General features: G+C 42.3%; 1 protein-coding gene across 5 annotated transcripts in view; it reads right to left on the bottom strand.

Annotated features, from left to right (window-relative positions):
* The window catches only part of OSBPL9 (oxysterol binding protein like 9), a 139559-nt gene that overhangs the window by 15607 nt on the left and 110010 nt on the right, over positions 1-13942 (bottom strand). For all 5 annotated transcript variants that reach the window (XM_053249963.1, XM_053249965.1, XM_053249964.1 and 2 more), the window contains 4 exons: positions 8206-8310; positions 3086-3245; positions 906-1006; positions 490-608 (listed from right to left, as the gene is read on the bottom strand). In XM_053249963.1, coding sequence (XP_053105938.1) covers positions 490-608; positions 906-1006; positions 3086-3245; positions 8206-8310 — 485 coding nt within the window. The remainder of the gene's footprint in view (positions 1-489; positions 609-905; positions 1007-3085; positions 3246-8205; positions 8311-13942) is intronic.

Raw genomic sequence — 13942 nt, 5'->3', positions numbered from 1 at the left:
GGCAGAAGACCAAATTACTCCAGAGAAGCATAAAGGAACTCTCAATGTACCCAACTGAAAGTCTTTTCAGCATCAAGTGTTAAAATCAATCTGGGTTAGTGTTTCCTTCTGAAGATGCTAGCACATTAAGCAGCAGTCTAATACTGTCAGTGCTTTGTCATCCTGGGATGAAACCAGACAGTAAAGAAGCAATGAAAGGAACAATTTACTATATTACTTTTTAAATAAATAGCAGCGTATACCCTTTAACAAATGACCTACAAAATAAGAACACATTGCTGAAGTTTAAAATGCAGATTTTTAAAAAGGAAAACATCAGTCCCAGTTTTATCCTGTTCCATAAACATAGTTAGGATTTTTGGACAGGGGAGATACAAAATTTGTTCTGACTAAAAAACCAAAATGACATTCAGTATGAACCTTTGATTTATTAAACTTTCAAAGAAATTAAATGCACTAATACCCATTTAAGTTCCTTTCAAACCTTACCTTCGTTAGGTCCATTCCTAGCCTAACCTGCGATAAAAGGTGCATGATAACACTCTTGTGTTCTTCTACTGACTCTCCTTCAGCATCATCATCTCTATCATCATGAGGATCAAAAAGATCTGCAAAGATAAACTGCACTTAATACACACTTCACTGAAAAATTAGAAAATATTTAATGATCCATAATCTATTACATACATATACACGGGGATACAATCACATTATAAATAATTATTTCTCCATACATCTTGTCTAAAGAAACAACAGATTCATTTTTTAAAAGGAGCTGATAAAGATTTGTTCTCTTCACTACTGAAACTCACATTTTCCATATAGTAGAGTAAGCCTTTTTCTGTATCAAATATCTATATTACATAATTATGTTTTAGGCACGGAATAGTGTCAATCGCTCTTACCAGCGTCATTAGTCCCATTAGACAAGGAAGAATTAAGAGACTCTGCTGTGTCTGGGCGTTTCATACTACTTCCCGTGCTGCTACGAGTCATAGCTGAAGGGCTATGGAAAGATAAAAAGTTTTTGTCAACAATACGTTTTAGACCATTCCAAAAACAAAGTTGTGAAGAACACACACACACTTGATTAACTGAGAAATGGACAGATACATTCTAAGACAAGCATAATAGATATGGCTTCTAAAACAGCAGTATGGACTAAAGCAAGGCTAATAAAAGTTCTCATTTATATAGTGCATCATCAATATTCAAATTTACATATATTATTATCCAAGGCTGACATCCTGACTAATACTGCGTCCATGCGCAGCATTAGAGTCTGCACTTCTGAAGCATGGATACCTGCTTGGAGGGAAGATTTTTCTCTGATCAGCCCCTTCCCCCAAAGCACTGTATGAAACCTGGAAATAGGTCTCTGAAGGCTGCACAACCCTCAAGGACCTGCTTCCAGGAACAGGAGGATCAGAAAAAGCTTCCCCCCACTATTGCGTGCGAACATGTACACTTCAGAAGCACAGCCAATATCACTATGCATGCACTTTTTTGTGTGCAGGGGCACAGCATTAACCAGGAGGTCTATGACATCCTGGCATGGATCTGAGCTGTCGGTGACTGACCAGCTCGCTCAAAGTGTCAACTCAGTGCGTGGCAGATGTGAAAAAGGCAAATTCCATGCTAGGGATCATGGGGGGGGGTGTTTGAAAATAAAAATGCTAGTATTATAATACCCTTATACAAATCTAGGGTGCAGCCAAATTCGGAGTACTGTGTTCAGTTCTGGTCACTGTATCTTGAGGAGGATATTGTAGAACTGGAAAAGGTACAGAAGAGGGCAATCAAAATGGTCAGGGGCCTGGAGCACCCTCCTTATAAGACAAGGCTACAGCATCTGTGGCTCTTTAGGGTGAAAATTAGGTGACTACGGGGAGACATAATAGAGACGTATTAAATTATGCATGGAGTCGAGCAAATGGACAAAGATAAATGTTTCTCCCTCTTTCACAACACTAGAACCAGGGGGTCATCCCATGAAACTGCAGGTTGGGAAATTTAGGACTGACAAAAGCAAGTACTTTTTCACACAGTGCATAATCTATCCCTGCTAACTTGGCAAAGAGGCACATTTTAACATGGTGATTCTCTTTATTTAGCAGGGGGAGAGTAACTGGCCCTATCCACCCCCAGCACAGTACCTCCAGTGACTGTTGCTGGTGTCTCTCTTAGGTTTCTTTTTAGATTGTGAGCCCTTTGGGGACAGGGATCCATCTTATTTATTTATTATTTCTCTGTGTAAACCGCCCTGAGCCATTTTTGGAAGGGTGGTATAGAAATAATAATAATAATAAAAATCTGTGGAATTCTCTGCCACGTGGTGTGGTGATGGCCACTAGTTTGGATGGTTTTAAAGGGGGCTTAGACAAATTCATGGAAGACAGGTCTATCAGTGGCTACTAGTCTGATGGCTATGGGCCACCTCCAGCCTCAGAGGCAAGATGCCGCTAAATACCAGTTGCAGGGGAGCAACAGCAGGAGAGAGGACATGCTCCCACTTCATGCCTTTGGGCTTCTCAGAGGCATCTGATGGACCACTGTATGAAACAGGATGCTGGACTGGATGGGCCTTGGGCCTGATCCAGCACCAGCAGGTCTGTTCTTATGTCTGCCAGTAATTTTTATAGTAACTCTGTAAGTTAGGCCTTCACTGGTCCCATACTGCAGATAAAAAGCTGGAGGTTAAGAGGCTTGCCAATAGCAGCCTGGCAAGTTCAAGGCTGAAGTGAGATTTTAACTGTGGATTGCTTGACTTGCACTATAGACTACCCTAACTCTCATGAATGAAAAACCAATCTCTATATCCACAGGAATTGGTACATAGCTTCCACATGCACACAAGGCTTCTGAACAATTGCCATTACAGTTACTTCATTCAAAGTTTTGGTTTCATATGAGCAATGGCAACTACAAACCAACACTGCTGTTCATCTTCTATTTTTTAAAAACTGAGGAAGTCAGCTAAAAAACACTGTCCTAGTCATTTTGCATGTGCAGTAATGCAACTGTTGCATACATCTAGTTTTTCACAATTAAGGGGAAATACTGAACAAAACTTTCCATCACTTACTCCAAACACCTCTTTGGGGATGAGCTGCTCTGATAGAATTCATCAGCATCATAAAATTCATCTTCACTGCTAGAATAGGAAAAGTCTGGAACTGTATTCGGAGAAAGATTGACATGGCTTGGAGTAGTTAAACTGCTGCTAGGTGCCGACTGCCCACTTCCTGTAAAAATTATAGAAGTAAATTGCAAGGGATTTGCACTTTTTAAACAAGTCATTCATTTCCAGTGTGACTGAATTTGAATTTATGGAGTTCAAAATTGACTAGCATTTCTAAATACAATTTGACCCTTGCCAAATAAATTCAGAGGGATGCAAAAGACCTAACAAGTGATTGTGTGCAACTCTTCCTTTTCTTTTCTCTCCACTCTTTCCCAATCTTTCAGTACACTCAATCAGATAATAGAATTTCAGAGTGGGGGAGAGCAAGCACTCATGATAGTCCACAGCCGAGCAACCCAACTCAACTTAGATGCTACAAAGGAAAGCAAAAACCCTTCAAGGTCACCAGCTAATAGGATATGGGATCAAAATCATTTACAATTGCATATGTAATTGTATGACATTGCTATGAGATAGTGTATAATGGATCATGCATTATGTCAAACTGATGCATGAAGTAATTCTTAACTATTATTGTTCAGAATCTGTATATACTAAAGTTTTTGCAGTATGCAGCCCTACAATGCTGGTGTGAACAGAACACTAAATGAAGAAGTTGTTTGTGTAGAAAAATATCAAGGGCACTGGATAAAAGTGGAAAGTGTATGCCAGACAACAAGAGATTCTTCCCATCCAAGTGGTGTCCTTGAAACTTATGTTGAAAGCAGTTTATTTCTATGAAGAAAGTACAACTAAGCATTAAACCAACTGCTTAGGAAGTAGTTAAGTGATACAAGTATTGTTAGATGGAAGTAAACGTTGTATTCCAGGATTATGGAACATAATACAGGCTGTCTAAAGTGTACTGATATGCTTATGAACTTAGCCAGTTTGTCTTGATTTGCCAATCCCTCTTCTATCAGAAAAGCATTAATGCAACAATTCACCCTTTCCCTAGGGTGCTACTGTTATTGATTTTTGATTCAGTGCCGTCAAGTCGGTGTCAACTCTTAGCGACCACATAGATAGATTCTCTCCAGGATGATCTGTTTTCAACTTGGCCTTTAATGTCTCTCAGTGGTGCATTCATTGCTGTAGTAATAGAGTCCATCCACCTTGCTGCTGGTCATCCTCTTCTCTTTCCTTCAGCTTTTCCCAGCATTATGGACTATTCAAGGGAGCTGGGTTTTCACATAATGTGTCTGAATTATGATAGTTTGAGCCTGGTCATTTGTGCCTTGAGTGAAAATTCTGGACTGATCTGTTCTAGGATCCATTTGTTTGTTTTTCTGGCTGTCCATGGTATCCTCAAAAGTCTTCTCCACCACCAAAGTTCAAAAGCATCAATACTTTTCCTATCTTGCTTTTTCAAAGTCCAGCTTTCGCATCCATAGAGTGTCACGGGGAAAAACATTGTCCAAATTATTCTAATCTTTGTAGGTATTGACACGTCACGGCATCTAAATATTCTTCCCAAGGCCTTCATTGCAACCCTACCAAGTGCTTAGTCTGCAGCGTATTTCTTGACTGCTAGATCCTTTACTGTTGATGGTTGATCCTAAAAGGCAGAAGCTACCTACCATTTCAATGTCTTCATTATCAATTCTGAGGCTGGTTGCTGTATCCATTGTCATCAGCTTAGTCTTTACATTTAGTCTGGCCCTATCCAACCACAGGACAGCATCCCTCCAGTGGCTGTTGCTGGTATCTGCCTTATGTTTCTTTTTAGATTGTGGGCCCTTTCAGGACAGGGGACCATCTTCTTGATGTATTATTATTATTTTTTAATGTAAACTGCTTTGAGAACTTTGGTTGACAAGTGGTATATAAATATTGTAGTAGTAGTGGTAGTAGTAGTCATCGTCCCATTTTTTCACTGTGCTCCTTAACTTTCATTACTAGAGCTTGCAGATCATCCACATTCTCAGCTATCAGAGTGGTGTCATCAGTATAGCGCAGGTTACTGATATTTCTTCCTCCAACTTTAAAACCATGCCCATCTTATTCCAATCCAGCTTCTCTCAGTATATATTCAGCATATAAATTGAATAAAGGAGAAAGTATACAGCCTTGCCTTACTCCTTTACCGATCTGGAACCAGTCTGTTTCACCATGTTCTGTCTGGACTGTGGCTTCCTGCCCTGTGTATAGGTTTCTAATGGGAACAATGAGATGTTCCGGGTCGCTCATTTTCCTAAGGACATTCCACAACTTGACATGGTTGACGCAATCGAAGGCTTTTCTGTAGTCAATAAAGCAAATATTGACTTCTTTTTGTTATTCTTTGGCTTTCTCAATTATCCAGCGTGCACCAGCAATGATGTGTCTTGTTCCTCGGCCTTTTCTGAAACCAGCTTGAACATCCGCCATTTTCCTTTCCACACAGGGCTCTAATCTGTGTTGGATGATCCTGAGCATTATTTTACTAGCATGTTAAATTAAGAATACTAGCTTAACCCGCGCAGAGCATCTGCACTCTAGTACTTGATTGCTCCCCTCACCCCCTGCCACAGCCTCTCTCACCTCAGATATCTCTCCACCCTCACCTGAGCCGCACTCCTGCTCCTCTTCCATCTGGTTGCTTCCATCCCCCTCACCCCTCTTGGTCGCAGCTGCAGCATTGCTGGCGCTTATAAGCCAAGCTGTAGCCCCCTATCCCCAGAGACCTCTCCATCCTCACCCAAGCCCCACTCCTGCTCCTCCTATCCAAGCAGGTATCCTCACACAGGAGGAGCAGCAGCAGCAGTTGACTGGGCCCTTCCTCGTTGCCGCTGCCACCATGGCCACTCGTTCCCCTCTGGCCGCTGACAGGCTTAGGCCTGTCCCTCGCCCCTTCCTTCTTTCTCTCTCTCCTCCACTCGCTCTTCCCATCTTTCTTCCCCTCCCTTCTCTCTCTCCCTTTCTGTGTTAACAGATCTTGTTCCTTCATCTATTTTACACAACGGCAGCTTCCTTTGCTTGATTTGGCTCTTTCCTCCCTCATGACCTCTCTCTTCGCAGACCCCTGCCCACTATCCTATATACATACATATATTCCTCTCTTCTACAATCAAGAACATCTTCCAACCAGTAACAGTTGCATTCCAAGTGACCTTAACCATCACAGGCTCTTCCTCCCTATCTGCATATGGAATCTCCACTGCGCAGTCACCATGGTGCTTCTGCTCACCAACTCTCGTGACAGCTGCCACACACGGGATTAGTGCGATGGTTTGCACAATCTGTTAAGTCTCCTTTCTTTGCTATGGGTATGTAGACTGATCTCTTGGCCACTGTGTCGTTCTCCAAATTTGCTGGCATAGTTTGGTTAGAGCCTTGACTGATTCTTCTTTTGTTGCTTGCCATATTTGGTAATGACGGGAGTGTTCATCTAACTTCATCTTCCCGTACTAGAGGTTCTTTGAAGTAGGGAATATCTTCTAGAGTATCTTGGATGTTGACATCCCTGCTGTACAGATCTTTCAGTATATTCCTATCTCTGTTTGATCTTCTCTGAATCAGTTACTATCTGTCCTTTGGTGTCCCTTAACATACCAATTTGAGGTTGGAACCTCCTTCTGAGCTTAGATCTTTTGGAAAACTTTGTTTTTTCATGTCTATCTCAAGGTCTTTACAGATGTCATTGTAGTACTGCTCTTTGTCTCTTCTATTAGCTTTCTGAAATTCCCTATTAAGTTCCTTCCTAAGGTCTTTATCTTTCTTGACATTGGCTTCTCTCCTCTTCTTGGTAATTTCTACCGTCTATTCTGACATCCATTTTGCTTTCTTCTGTTTCTTGGTCTTTGGCAGTCTCTTTTCACATTCATCCTCAACAACTTCTTTGATTTCATTCCACAGTTCCTCTAGTTCTTTATCAATAAGGTTCAGAACTTGAAAATGGTGGGTACATTCTCAAGATCATATCGTAGAAGCTGGATAGCTTTGTTTTTTCGCTTTAGCTTGACTTGGAACTTGCACATGAGCAGTTCATGATCTGTTCCACAATCAGCCCCTGGCCACGTCTTTGCTGTTATAACTGAGCTCTTCCACCTCCTTGCACCAATAATGTAATCAATTTGATTTCTGTGTACTCCATCTGGTGATGTCCAAATGTATAGGCGCCGCTTTGGTTGTTTGAAGAATGTGTTAGCAATGAAGAGATCACTGGCTTGGCAGAAGCTAATAAGTCGTTCTGCTTCATTTCTGTTTCCTAGGCCACATAGGCCAACTGTGTTTTCCTCCTTACCTTTTCCAACTTTGGCATTCCAGCCTCCAACCAGCAGCATCACATCTTGCTTGCATGTTCTGTCAATTCAGACTGAACTTGAGCATAAAACTCATCAACATCCTCTTCTTCTGCATCAGTTGTTGGGGCACAGACTTGAAGAACTATCATGTTAAAGGGTTGCCCACGAAATCCAATTGCTATTAGTCGGTCACTGACTGCATTGTACTCAAGTACTGTCATTGCTATATCCTTTCTGATGACGAAAGCAATGCCGTTCCTTTCAATTTTCATGTCCTGAGTAGTAAACGGCATGATTTTCTGACTGAAAGTGTCCCATTCCAGTCCCATTCCATAGAATGCTACTGTTATAATCTCCCTTTATTTCAGAGCCAACCATGTCCATGCCATCAGTATTCTGTCTACCTTCCCAACTAGCCAGCCACCTGTCCAGGTGTTCTCTAGCAACTGCGCAAGGCTTTCTCAGGTTCACATATCTCTTTTCACTCTCTGCATCATGGATGATAACTTAAGCTTGTTCATTCACTGGCTATAGTTTAGGCCTTCTAGAATTGAAAACTCTTTGGAGAAGATGATGGCTGGGTGACCAGCCATAGACAGGGATCAAGAACTATTTGAACATTGGCTAGGGTTCTCATCCTTCCTGTTGAGATTATCTCAAAGCACATATCACACAAACTGACATATTGTTCAGATAATACAGAGAATAAGCCTTTATATTAAGGTATCCACAAATCTGAGCCCTAGAAAGAGCAATTTCCATATTTCAAAACAGAAACAAGCAGTCCAACCATACCTGTACTATTTGGTGTTGGAGTCTGGCGATTTCCAAGTAATGCTACAACAGGTCCAACTGGCAAGGATGAAGGTCGCTGCTCTGATTTGCAAAGCTGAGCTGGTTCTGAAAGATATTTGATACTGTATATTAAACTAGGGAAATGGTGTATCCAAAATTCTTCAGGTTTCCCATGGTTCTATGACATCACCCTAATTAGAATATTTTGTTAATCTATGCTCTACACAGAATTTGGAAAAGAGGTAACTACATAAAATTATGCATTGAGTAATAGCAAGAAATGTTGCTCCCTCTCTCACAATATCCCATGAAACTGACTGCTAGGAAATTTAGGACTTATAAGAGCAAGTACTCTTTCATATCGCGCATATTTAATCTATGGAATTCTCTGCCATTGGATGTAGTGATGGCCACTACTTTGGATGGCTTTAAAGGGGGCTTAGACAAATTCATGGAGAACAGGTCTATCAATGGCTACTAGTATGATTGCTATAGGCTACCTCCAGCCTCAGAGGCAAGATCTCTCTGAATACCAGTTGCAGGGGAACAGAAGCACGAGAGAGGGCATGCCCTCATCTCTTGCCTGTTGGCTTCTCAAAGGCATCTGCTGGACCAATGTAGGAATGCTGGACTAGATAGGGCTTGGGCCTCATCCAGAAGAGCTGTTCTTATGTTCTAATAATATGAAATTTCCTCAATTCCTAGGTGTGGCTATTATCTTTAATATATAATGCACAAAAAAGCAACGAGTTATCAAGACAGGGAATGCAATGGAAGGAATTTAATGGAATAAACCAAGTCTAATTACAATTCCACCACATCTTGAAAGCATAATCCATTTAAAACACAAGAGGAAAATCAAATATATACAGCAGAGAGAGAGAAAAGTAAACCTTTCTTTGAAAACCACAAGAGTAACAATTCATGAATTACAGAGTAACATTTTTATTGTGGGAATTCAAGAAACTAAATTCCCTGAACTAAGCTGGTTCTAATAATATTTCGAATAATAGATTTATTGCCGTCAATAGACCAAAGGTTAGAATAGGAACAGTGACCCATAAGTACACAAGTGTTCTTAACAATCAAGTCTCTCTCTCTCTCTCTCTCTCTCTCTCTCTCTCTCACACACACACACACACACACACACACACACGCTACTAGGGGTGTGCAGAATGTTCTGAGCTCAGAACAGAACACCTCTAAAAGGGGGGACCTGTTCCAAGTTCGAAATGGAACTTGCTCCAAGGTGAAACATTCCAACCCTGTTCTGAATCTTGCCATTTTGGAATTCCAAACACCATTTTGGATTCCAAAATGGCACTCGGAACAGGGTTGATCAGTTCTAACAGATCAGAGTAGTTCTGTTGGAACAACTGGCTCAACCAGTAGTTCCAACAAAATGTCCCATGCATTTTGCAGCCAAGCTCAGAATAGAACGCAAATTGAGCATTCACCACTTACCGTTAAAACCTTCTTGCTGCTGGTGTTGAGGACATCTTACGTGGGTTATCCAACTAGCATGATCCAGAGGCAGGACAAACCAATTAAGCGAAGCCTTTAAAGGGCATGGGAGAACAACCCCTCCCAATTTGGTTAGTTCTAGAAGGAAGAACCAAGCTTCTAGAAGGAAAAGAGAAAACATGAATACAGGAGGAAATGCATATAAAAGAAAATGCTTACCAGTAGCTGTAGGTGCCCAGGGTGGGTCGAGATATCCTCAACTCCAGCAGCAAGAAGAAGCCTTCATGATAAGTAACCAATGCTCCTTTCTCAGCTGCTGGTGAGGACATCTCTCATGGGACATGCTACAACTGAAGAGACCATGGGAGGAGGCATCCCCAGCTACTGGGGCGGAAGAATGTGTTGCACCACACATGAGATGAACGAATGAGATCCAATTTGTAGTGTCTGGTAAACGTGGATGGGGAAGACCGGATTGCTGCTCTGCATATGTTGTCCAATGGTTTGTTTGTGGAGAATGTGGCAGAGGTATCTGCTGAACACATTAAGTGAGCTGTGAGCTTAAGAAGAGTAAGAAGATGCTGGACTTCATAAGCTAAAATGGACGCTTTAATCCATCTGGCCAATGTCACAGCCAACATTTGTTGACTCATGGACAATGGTAGAAATTAAGCAAACAGTGCCTCTGTGGACCTGAAGGAGGACGTCCTAGACAACTAAGTCCTGAGGCAGCGTCAAACATCCAGCTTGTACTATTCCTTTTCTTGGGGGTGGGAAGGATTTGGGACAGAATGATGGAAGAACTACGTCTTAAGATCTATGCAAAACAGAAACCACCTTTGGTTTCAAAGTTGGATGCCACAGAATGATCTGGAATAAGCCCGACAGAGTCAAAAGGAAAAAATGCAAAACCTTAGGTTGGAAGACAGTGATCTGAGCTCGGACACCCTCCTGGCTGAAGTAGGGTAGGAAGCCCAACCCTTCCTAAATTGGCCTTCTTCTAGGAAGGCCAACTTTTGTGAGAGAACACAGAGGTATTTATTTTATAGGTTCAAATGAAGGAGCATGAAGCACTCTAAGAACCTTGTGCATGTCCCAAGAAGGAAACCTGTGAACCACCAGAGGGGAGGACAGAGTTGCACCCCTTAGGAATCTTAAGATGTGGATGGGAGTGCAGACCTTTCCTCTTCGACAGAGAAAGTAAATTTGCCAGAGTAGCCACATAACGCTCGACAGTGTTAGCTTTTAGGCCTTTAATCCAATCTGTTTTGCAAGAACAGCAAGAATTCTGCCTTGCTGTAATGGTCCACTAAGAGCTTGCACTGGCACCAGAGGAGAAAGACTCACCACATGGACTGGTATATTCTGTGGGTTGAAACTCTCCTGGACGTGAAGATGGTGTCCAAGACTCTCCAAGCATAGCGGTGCTGACTTAAGATGTTGCGCTTAGTCACCAGGCATCAAGCTTGAACCATATTGGGTTGTAGTAAACTACTGGATCTTGGCTGAGGAGATTCGTGTTTGTTGGAAGGAACTAATGGGCCTTTGAATGTGAGGTGAAGAATTTCTGTGAACCACAGTCAGCGGGGCCAATAAGTTGCCACTATGATGACTTGTGCTCTGAAGAGATGTACAAACAAAAAAACGGGTATCACAAATGTTGACAGGAAACAACCCAGAAATAAGTGATCAAAAAACCCTCTGAAACCAAGAGGAACAATGGTTGAATAAAGTAAGACAGTGTATAAATCTGCTAAAGGTAGCATACTAATGTCACAGGTGACCATGCAGACGACTCATGATGAAAGTAATTGCTATTCACCCTTAATTACTCTCCAGTAATACATATATATAATAGAAGGCAATAGGTATTCATACAAAAATGACTGACAAATCCAGGGTATACAATAGTAATCCAAAGTATTTACTGGTAACAAATAGTCATAAAGTAGAAGCAACCCGCATGGTGGAGTCTAAAAGACAACAAAATCACTGTGTATGCCAAGCTGGATCATATCTTTGTAAAAAGCAGAAGCTGTGGTGTTGTTGGTAGAGAGGAACAGTAACGACCATTTCAAACTTTCTTCAGACTGTTCCCATAAGAAATTCACAACTGATAAGAGGTATACACCCATGCTGCTTTGTGAGAATCTTGCATGCTTGCAGAAGGTACATAGCGTTGTCGTTTCAGAGGGTTTTTTGATCACTTATTTCCGGGTTGTTTCCTGAAGAGATGTATGCAGCGAAGGAGCCGGCTGAATACAGGTATTAGAAGGAAGACAGTATAGGAGTTACCTGGGTCAAGGTGCTGAGAACGAGTCCACAGATTCTGCTTGGTGACAAGAAAAGTGGGAGAAGAAGCGTGGCAGTTTGTTGCTTGGAGAGGCTAACAAGTCAACCTGAGGATGGCCCAGGGCCCAACTAAGTAGATTGAAGACTTGAGGGTTGAGTCTCCATGAGGCCATGAGACCCAGAAGCTGTGCTAAGGTGAGAAGTGGAACTTTGAGTGTCATGAGACACCTGAGTGTCATGAGAGCCTTAATCTTTATGATCCACTCTTGTGGTAGGAACATGCAACCCCTGATCATGGATGGCATCAAGTGTCTTTTTGCACTGTTGACAAGGAAGCCGTACGAGTTCTTATTGTGGTGTTTAGGTCATGGGTTGCAGACTCCCTGGATGGCAATTGAATGAGGAGATCATCCAAGTATGCAAATGTTCTGACCTTTTCAAGTCCGAGATGTACCACTAGAGGTGCCAGGACCTTGGTGAAGATCCCGGGGGCCAAGGAGAGACCGAAAGAGGGAACAGTGTATTGATAGTGTTGGCCATTGTACATGAAACAGCGAAGATGGTGACACTCTTGGTGTATGGGGACATGCACGTACACCTCAGTGAGATCTACTGATGTCAGGTAGTCCACATGATGTAGTGCCTCTGCTATGGAATAGAGAGTCTCCAAGTGAAATTTTCTTCATTTCACCCATTTGTTGAGGTAATTTAGGTTGAGAAGAACTCTGAAGGAGCAATCTTTTGGGGGCACAGCAAACAAAATAGAATACATGCTGCATCTCTGTTGGTGTGGTGGTTCCTTTTCTCTTGCTGAGATGCTAAGCACATGTTGGATTTCTAGTAGAAAGCCCTTATGTTTTTGGATTTGGAGTGTTGCAACCATTTAGAATAGTGTCCAGGACCCATTTGTCAGATAGAGGTCTCTCATGCATGAATTAAGTGAGATAGGTGGCCTCCCCCACACAGTGCAGGAAGTCTAATGTGGTTTGGGCTGCTGACCAAACTGCTGTCTAGGAGTGTTTATTGTGTTGACGCAAGATATGTTCCAGGATGGACGCTGTTGTCTTGCGTCTCTATCTCTGGGACTGAAATTGGGGCAAAACGACAGAAATGGCTGAGAAAATATTTGGATAGGTCACTTATCCTCCTTGTGTAGAGACAATGGAAGTGCCTTCTTCTTGTCCTTGGTTTCTACCTGGACTTCCCATACCAAACAGCTTGGAAGAGGCAAATGGTACAGCAGACAAGCTGGAGCGAAATTCGGTGTCTACTTGCCAATGCTTCAGCCACATTGTGTGTCTGGCCACCACGTTGGTTGCTGTGGCACATGCTGTGAAGCACAATGAGTCTAGAGTGGCATCTGTAATAACGGCCTGAGGCTTCTGAATCTTCTTAAGGAGAATTTGCCTCTACCTGGCTGGGTCTGGCGGTGGTGACTGTAGAAGTTCATCAGTCCAGAGCAGGGATGCTCATGAAATGATGGAGACTGTTGTGGAGGCTCTAATGCAGAGGGAAATGGAGTCATTGTTCTTTTTGAGTTGAGACTCAATTTTCTTTTCCACTGGGTCCTTCAGGGAGGATTCTCTATCGGGAGATAATATTGCGCCAGATGCGAGAGCTGCCATGGGGGCATCAACTGGGGCAGCTTGAAATAAAGTTGAAGCTGAGCAAACAAAACTCTGGTGTTTATTGGCCAGCATAGTATAGTATTTATTTTTTCCTGTGCTGATGGGGCTTGCCATTCCTACTTTACAACTTCCTCAAATATTTCAGGAAAAGGACAAAAGGTCCTGAGATGGTATAGTGGGCAACACCAAGGACTCTCTAGATGGCGCTGGGGTGTCCTGTAAGCCTGCTGGTTGGAGTCCTAGGGTATACAATGCCTTGACCAAGAGTGCAGAGTCTAGTTCTTGTTCTACATCAATTGGAATTTCCACAGGAGTATCCTTAGGGTTAGTAGGTCCCTGTGCGACAGGCAGTT

This window comes from Hemicordylus capensis, chromosome 4 (genome assembly GCF_027244095.1).
Source record: "Hemicordylus capensis ecotype Gifberg chromosome 4, rHemCap1.1.pri, whole genome shotgun sequence".
Taxonomy (NCBI): domain Eukaryota; kingdom Metazoa; phylum Chordata; class Lepidosauria; order Squamata; family Cordylidae; genus Hemicordylus; species Hemicordylus capensis.
This window is presented reverse-complemented; position numbering and strand designations above follow the sequence as displayed.